Below are 7,964 nucleotides of genomic sequence, written 5' to 3'. Positions count from 1 at the left end.
ATCAAGAGAATCCTTCTCAGTTCTAGATTTCCCCGTACGACCCCGTATCGACAAAATAAAAGATCATGATACTGAATGAGTTAAACAATACAAGCTGTAAAGTATAGAGAAGAAAATCCAAACTATTGATAATACAAGTATATGAATAAAATAAGAAAACCCTCTTTTGCACCTTTCTTCATCCTTTCTTGAGTCTAACTCCTTCCTACTTTACTTTTCATCCTTCAATTCTCATTAAATCCTGTCAAAACAATGTAAAACCAAGCATAATATCTCTAAAACCACCTTTGACTCTCTTGTAACCTAACTTAAGTGTTTTGCATGATTTTAAGCTCATTCTAAGTCATAAAAGGTGTATTTTGATATTAATTTCACGTATAAAATAACGGTTTTTAGACTTGATTCAAGTTTACATGAATCTGATCTAATACTATCTTACTTTGGTATGATTCGATCTAACATCTAAGAACACTTAAAAATAAACTTGTTTAATGGAAACTGAGAAATTCTTTTGCAAATATAAAATAAAATATAAAAAATCTTGAAATTTTTTTATCAAAAAATAACGTTAATCAAGATCCACATCTAAAAAGATTATCAATATTAAAATATTTTATTTTTTAACAATTGTTTTATTGTTCGATATTTAAATAGTTTTTGAATTTGATGGTCATTGAAATATTTTATCCAAAAAAAAAAAATTAAATTCACTATATTTAAATTACCTTCTTCAAATAAAACATTTGAATGAAATAATTTGAAATCAAAGTAATTAAAATTCAATGTATTTTAATATGTTACAAATTGTAAACTCACATATAAACATAAGGTAATTGAATTTGCTGAGCAAATTTAATTACACTCAATTAGAGAGTAACGAGAGTAACGTGGTTGTTTCTCCATTATAGTGAATAATGATAATCTAAGGTTGATGTATGATCGATTTATACATTTGAACAATGTCTGATAAAAGAAAACCAATTATTCCAAACACAAAATAGTAATGCTACAGGATGCAAGAGAAGATTTTCAAGTGAAGTGGTTTGTTCATGTTAACGTTGTCAGCCACGGATTGATCATCCAAATAACCCAAAGGCATTGTCACTAATTAAGAATCATGCCAATACTTAATCAATGATCGTAAAGCATTTTAATTTGAGTTCTTAACATGAATTGAAAAATTTATGATATGATTTGATTAGATTAGACCATTCTGAAGCTATGCCTAACCATTCCCAAGCCCTTTGAATTGGTATGGATAATCATTTGGATTTCTTTGACACAATCTACCATTGAAGGTCTCTCATTACTCTCCGCATGAACACATCGTGAAGCCAGATTTGCAAACATGAATATAGACTCAATGGTGTAAGAATTTCGAGCCATCTCTGCATCTATCACCTTACGAAGCTTCTTTCTCTCCTTCAGTAAGTGCCTCACCTATGAATAAATGTAGTTAAATTAAAACCATGGAGAGTTTTTAAGTCTATATGTTTTTTGTTTTCTTTTTCATTATCCACTGTGTTACGTACCTGTAGTACTAGGTTTTGATCATTTGGACCCTGGTTTAGATCTAAAGCTGGACGTCCTGTGAGAAGCTCTAGAAGAACAACCCCAAAAGCATACACATCACTTTGTACTGTGAGTTTTCCTGTCTGCTCACACCAAAACCGTAACAATCACATCACTTTCATTTCATATACACCATCTATTAGTAAGACACACTTAACTTAACAATGTGTTAGTTTCACTCCAACATTTTAACAATAATATTTGAAAGTATACTTGAGTTATAAAATAATAAAAATCATATAAGTTTTTCATGAATGTTTTTTTTTTTTTTTTTAAGAATTATGTCCTGGTTAAACAATTTGTAACCAATTTATAAGTCTTTTTTATCTTTAATATATACATACCGATGTATACTCTGGATCAAAATAACCAAAGGTACCAAGTACTCTGACTGTCACATGTGTTTCTTGTCCTTCTGGCATCAGCTTGGCAAGCCCAAAATCAGATATCTAAAAGAATTATGTTCATTTTGCTCAGTGCTTCATATGTTATGCTATATGTAAAACAATGTAATAAGTCATTGCTGGAAGTTTACTCATACCTTTGCTTCAAAATTGGCATCTAAAAGAACATTGGTGGATTTGAAATCTCTATGAACAATAGGAATTCCAAGACAAGAACTTGAATGAAGGTAAGCAAGCCCTTTTGCAGCTCCCAGTGCCACTTTGAGTCTGAGAGGCCAATCCATTTTTCTTTCTCCAATTCCTAAAATTAGGTACTGATTAACAGAACATGGATGTAGGAAATTTCCACAAAAGAATGGATTTGGTGAACATTACCAACCGTTCAAATGATGTTGCAGGTTCCCATTTTGCATATATTCATAAACTAGGAACCTGTGCTTCCCATCAGCACAGTATCCTATCAAAGAAACAAGATTTGGGTGGTCAAGTCTGCTTAATATGTCAACCTCTACACGGAATTCACGCTCCCCCTCTGCTGCTTTCATTGCTGGCAGCTCCATTTTTTTTATTGCTACAACCTTCAGAGTAAAATGCTTAAGTCATTAGTCTGCATTTATTTGTAGCTAAATCACAACATAAGTCATGTTTTTACTCTTCTGATATAACTCAATCTATGTGCTATTGGAATTCAAAGATGGTATTGTCAAGAAAAATAATAAGAAATATGCCTGTCTTTTTTACAGAAGCTACATCTCAAACTACGCAAAATTTTGAGAATTATATAAGATGACTTCTTTTCTGTTATATGAAGTTTTATCAGAAAGTCATTACCTCTCCTGACTTCAAATTGCCTCTGTAAACTCTGCCAAACCCTCCTTTTCCAAGCAGATTATCATCACTGAATGAACATGTTGCCTCTTCCATCTCCTTGAGCGTGAAAACACATGACCTGTGCCTCCTTTTTGTTGGTTGTGGTATATGATCTTCAAGCTGCCAAAACTCTGCAGGTTTATAAATCCCTGTGAAGAGAGCGAATGTGTAATTTGTTACAACTTGATGCTTCAAGAAGATGCGCTCAGCACAAGTGACAACATACAAAAAACTAAACAAAAGGAAGAAGAAATACAAGGGTCTGAATGATCTTGAGATTTGCTTCTTCGACGCTTGTTCCATGCTGAGACTAAACCAAATGGCATGGCGGTGATCCTATCTCGTATGTTCTGTTGAAGGTTTTAAATTGCAGAAAAAGGTGGCAAATGTGAACGTGGGGTGTCCAAAAACCTTAACCTTGTGGATGAAAATCCAACCTTTAACCGTTCTTTAAAACTTGTGTGCATGACATGCCACCCTCAGAGAAACATGTGAGTTTCTCCAAGAAGAACCATGCATGAATGAAGTGAATCGCATTGGAATAGTACTTGGTACGCATTTGAGGGAGCCTTTACCATATAAAAGTATTTTCAGAGTAAGGGAATCCTGAGTGGAGTAAGCATGGAGCAAGTGGAATTACATGAGAAGAATACTGAACAACAACAACATAGATTTTGTGGAGCAGACAACAGAAGGAGAGAGAGAGATGTACTTTAAGGAAAGGAGAAAGCTGAGAAAAGAAAAGTAGACAGTGCTTGGTTGTCTTTTGGTTGGGAAGTGGTGGTGGGGTGCTTGCTCTGACAAGGAAATGGAAACCACACCCTCATTCTCCATTTTCATCAATTTTACGTTTTACTTGTTTATACAGCTTGAAAATACATTGGGGGGTTGGGTGGTCCTTTTCAGTTGCTCTCTTCAGTCTTCGTCATAAATATTGCTCCCAAATTTTTCTCTAGTGTGGTGTAACCGTCATTCTCACTATTCATGTCTATCATCATCAACAATTGACTTAGATTTTCATTTTCTTCACGAATAATAGTATATATCTCTCCTAATCTGCTAATGTAGGCTTCCAACTGAATTTTTCTTCTTCTGAAATATAGTATATGTACTCTATATAATCATAGCATGAATTGATTACTCTATATAATCATAGAATATTTACATCTATGATAAGAAAAAAATACCTAGACTTTTAAAAGGATATCATATTTGCAAGCAGTACATTTGTGTGAAATAGGCTCTCTAAAAGTCAAGCATTTATTAGTTTGAGGCAATGAAAAATAAAGAGGATGATATTTTCTTCTTTTCACTTCTCTCTTTTGGTCAAAAGGGAACAAGGAACTTGATCGTAGTTTAAGTGATCTGGTTTCTCACACTCCATTTTCCTCAATTGTGTTTTACAGGACTTACTTTGGGACTTTGGAGAAGAAAGAGGAGGACGAAGAGATAAGAAAATGAAGGAAAGAAAAAAAAATAGGGTGAGAAGTTGCTTTCCCTTTCTTTTTTATTTTATTTTTTAAATTACATTTTTGTGAGATTCTTTACCTTATAAAAACTCCAAAGTAAATCATTTATTTGTAAATTCCTTTCCTCCTACTCTACACTTCTTTTACAGTACCTTGAAAAAAAAAGCACTTTGTATCGATATCTATACGTCCTTTATATGGTTGAGTATACCTTAATCATACTAGTATGGGTTTCATTCTTGGACATTATAATGCAATGACTAAATACTTTTTAAGTACCTACACCTAAACCTGTCTATACTAGGTTGTTTGACCAATTACATGGCAGTCTACTAGAACTGATATGGCGCATCGCCTATCCTATAATTGTCATTAAGGTATGATTAAACACTCTTGTTCTACTAATGTAAGTGACTTATAAATAGTATTATAAATAGTACAATCGTCAAGATATTTTAATTACATTTTCATTAATTACGTATTTATTGCTATTTGATGTGAGAGACTAATTTTGAACATAGTATCTTGTATAAACAGAACCTTCATTCATCTTACAAATGACTATTATTTTGTATTACAAATAATTAATTATGATAGTGAATTGTCTAATTTTGGTTAAAACTAGATAGTATAGTACAACTGGATAACTTGTTTATGTACTCCATCTCAACCACACTAATTGTTTCGGTAGTAGGGTTCGGGATTGTCGACGCTCCGATCTCCTCTCCAACCCGTTGGTGCCCTGCCTTCCGTTAAAGATCTCTTCCACAATACCGAACGGATGTGACCTGTAAGAAACACTCTAACACTCAAGTCAGATCGGTCTCAAGGAGGTCAAATTAGATATTATTGAAAAGTCCTTTTACCTGGTCATTAACACCGTACTTATAGTCATTACTATTAGTAACCAGCAATAATTGCTCGTTAATACCATATGTTTTGTTTCCTCTTCTGTAATATTTGCTCATTAACGTCATTCATTACCTTTTACTGCTCTTTTATGAAACATCTCAACCGTTGCGTAATTCTCTCGGCCCCACTGACCATCGGCCATCGGTCCTTAAGCGTCCACCCACCGTCGCCTGACTGGGTATACTACATAACTCCCCCCAAGCCCTGAGCTGCTTTAGCGAGCGAAGGGGTTTAATGACCCGACCCTCAAATGTGGGTGGTAATGATGGTTCCCGGTTTGGTCTGTAAAGTTACATTGGTTGCAGTCGAAGAGTTGTGTATTCTCAGCCTTACGATTGTCGTACCATCAGCGATCAGGATTAGACCTTGGAACCACAAAAGTTAGATGTGAAAGGTCGTGTATTGCTAATCGTTAGATTTCTCCGTAACCAAGGGCCCAAATTTATTCTAGAATCCGCCTCTACGGTCTATAAATAGGGATGGTACCCCCATTTTCATCATCTTCCTTTCTACTACCTTCCCACCGATCTCAAGAGTTCCTGACAAGGTAATTATGTCTTCTTCATCTTGGTCTACCGATGAGCCTGCCAGTGGAGGTCGGGGGTATGCTGATGGTGCCATGGAATCGTTATCGTCCCCAGGGTCTTCAATTTATGGTTCCGAAGGTGATCCCGATTGATCGGAGAATGTTCCTGACGAAGTAGAGTTAAATGTTGATAATTCACTCGAATGGTCCGGAGCCACTCCACATCCTCCTGTGAACGGTTATGATTGGGCTCCCCATGAGGTTTGTGGTTATTTCCCCTACTTTACCACTAACGCCTCTATAATGTATCTAGTTGAAAGGGTGAGTCTGCTAGCTAATATCAAGGATGCAGAAAATATTTCCTTAGTTGTGTGTCGAGCGAACGAACAGGCCTATCATGGTCGTGAAGGTTATTGCTCGTATTTTTTCTATGTCCATGTCACCTAATTTCTCGATCTAGGCGTAAGAATTCCTTTTTCCAAGTTTCAAATGGGTGTTTTGCGAGAGCTTAATGTTTGTCCGACTCAACTTCACCCTAACGGATGGGTCTTCATGAAAGCTTTTTGTGTTCTTTGCACGACGCTCCTCCTTACTCCCACCCTTGCTTCTTTCCTCTACTTCTTTCGCGCTCTTCCGCACCCGAACAAGTCTTGGGTCTTTAGCTCCTGTAAAGGACAAGCAACTGTTTACCTCGTTTAACTCTTCATACTAGGATTTTAAGGCAAATTTTTTTAAGGTCGCCATACATGATCCTGGTTGGCTGAAATTTTATTTTGACGACAACCAGCCTAAATTCCCATTTTACTGGACTGAAAACCCTAAAAAGGTGAATTCCTAGGCCAAGACTGACATGACACCAGACGAACTAGACGTCATCGACCAGATTGACCAGCTCCCCCGACGAACATCTTCTCCCAGGCTCATCAATTTACTTGGGTCTAACACTCTACGTACTAGAGTGTTTGGTAAGTTTCCCTTTGTCTCCTTTTTCATGAAACAGTCACTATTAACCTACATAAATTTTCTCTTATTTAAGATATTTTTGGTGGAATGGAGAAGCATCAGGCCTTCCTGCGAATGATGGCTCACAAGAAAGACCTTGGTAAGGTCGGTGAGGGTACTTCATCTTCATCCAAGACTACCCCCCACCTCGCACCCTCCTGCAATGTGAACGCAGCCTTAAAGATTTCTGACAGTCAAACTCCTTACGCTGTTGTTAAACCAGCCGACCCTGACTCTTCGAAAAGTGAAATAAAGAGGAAGATAGCTCAGGATAAAGGTCCTTCCTCCCAAAAGAAAAGGAAAATTAGTGGTCCTTTACTCTTCGATCCTCTCGACCCGAATGTTCATGTGGCCGATCGTTTACAATATAACCTCACTCCCGAGGAAAGAAAACCTTTCAAAGAGATGTCTCTGAGTGAGTCTTTGAATATGGCGTACGAGCTTATAGCTCGGGCGAGTGTTTGTATGAATTATTTCGCTGGGACCACTAAGCCTTTATTGGTGGCAGAATTAGAAGTTGCGCGTAAAGACTTGGAAACAGCTAAGAAAGAAAATGCTAAACTGTCTTGCCATCTCGAAGAGGTTGAAAAGACTACCGAAGATGATCGGGAAAAAGCAGCTACTGCCTTAACGGAAGCTCAGAATGACAACTGATAATATCTTTCCTATATCAAAAAAAGATTTGGCAAATATTATTTTTTGATATTTATTGATATAGTTAAATAAGGTAATTATTTACCAATATCAAGTAAAATATCTTAAGATATATTTTCTCCAAAATATCTTTAAAAATATCTAACAGATTTAAACTTGCCCAAAATTACATTTCAACTCTTTTTATTTTATTCAAATTTACACATAAGTCCAAATTTTCCTCTAATTGCACATTAGACATCTCTTTCTTTTCAAAATTGCATAAGAGCCCTGAGTTGACCAGATTAGACCATCTTTGACCATTCAATTTCATGCTTTTAAATGAATAAAATTCTAACTTCAGCTGCACAAATAAACATTAGAACATCCAAAATAATTTATGCAACTAAGAATCATATTTTAAGCATCTTTAATTCTCAAACCCAATAAATCCAATCCTCACAAATTCACTTTAAATCAATCATTTAAGCACAAGAATCTCATAAAAAATTTGAATTCTAAAACATAAATGTGGGCATAAATATGCACTCATCAACAACCGTCTGCTGAAAGAGT

At 35.7% G+C, this 7,964-nt stretch overlaps 1 protein-coding gene across 1 annotated transcript; it reads right to left on the bottom strand.

Annotated features, from left to right (window-relative positions):
• Positions 1 to 892: 892 nt before the first annotated feature.
• LOC106779902 (probable serine/threonine-protein kinase PBL28) lies at positions 893 to 3,933 on the bottom strand. Its single transcript, XM_014668113.2, has 7 exons — positions 3,103 to 3,933; positions 2,808 to 2,995; positions 2,356 to 2,554; positions 2,114 to 2,277; positions 1,917 to 2,021; positions 1,533 to 1,655; positions 893 to 1,440 (listed from the first exon to the last, which is right to left on the bottom strand). Exons 1-7 carry the CDS (start codon positions 3,170 to 3,172, stop codon positions 1,204 to 1,206), a joined length of 1,086 nt encoding a protein of 361 aa, XP_014523599.1. The 5' UTR covers positions 3,173 to 3,933; the 3' UTR covers positions 893 to 1,203.
• Positions 3,934 to 7,964: the final 4,031 nt, after the last annotated feature.

Source organism: Vigna radiata, unplaced genomic scaffold (genome assembly GCF_000741045.1).
Source record: "Vigna radiata var. radiata cultivar VC1973A unplaced genomic scaffold, Vradiata_ver6 scaffold_73, whole genome shotgun sequence".
Classification (NCBI taxonomy): domain Eukaryota; kingdom Viridiplantae; phylum Streptophyta; class Magnoliopsida; order Fabales; family Fabaceae; genus Vigna; species Vigna radiata.
Note: the sequence above shows the minus strand (reverse complement) of the source record. Positions and strands in the feature narration are given on the sequence as shown.

Coding starts and splice junctions, on each gene's coding strand:
- LOC106779902 (XM_014668113.2), bottom strand. CDS start 3,172: ATGCCATTTGGTTTAGTCTCAGCATGGAACAAGCGTCGAAGAAGCAAA. Junction 2,022..2,113: donor ATGCCAATTTTGAAGCAAAG/GTATGAGTAAAC, acceptor TAATTCTTTTAG/ATATCTGATTTTGGGCTTGC. Junction 1,441..1,532: donor ATCAAAACCTAGTACTACAG/GTACGTAACACA, acceptor ATTTATTCATAG/GTGAGGCACTTACTGAAGGA.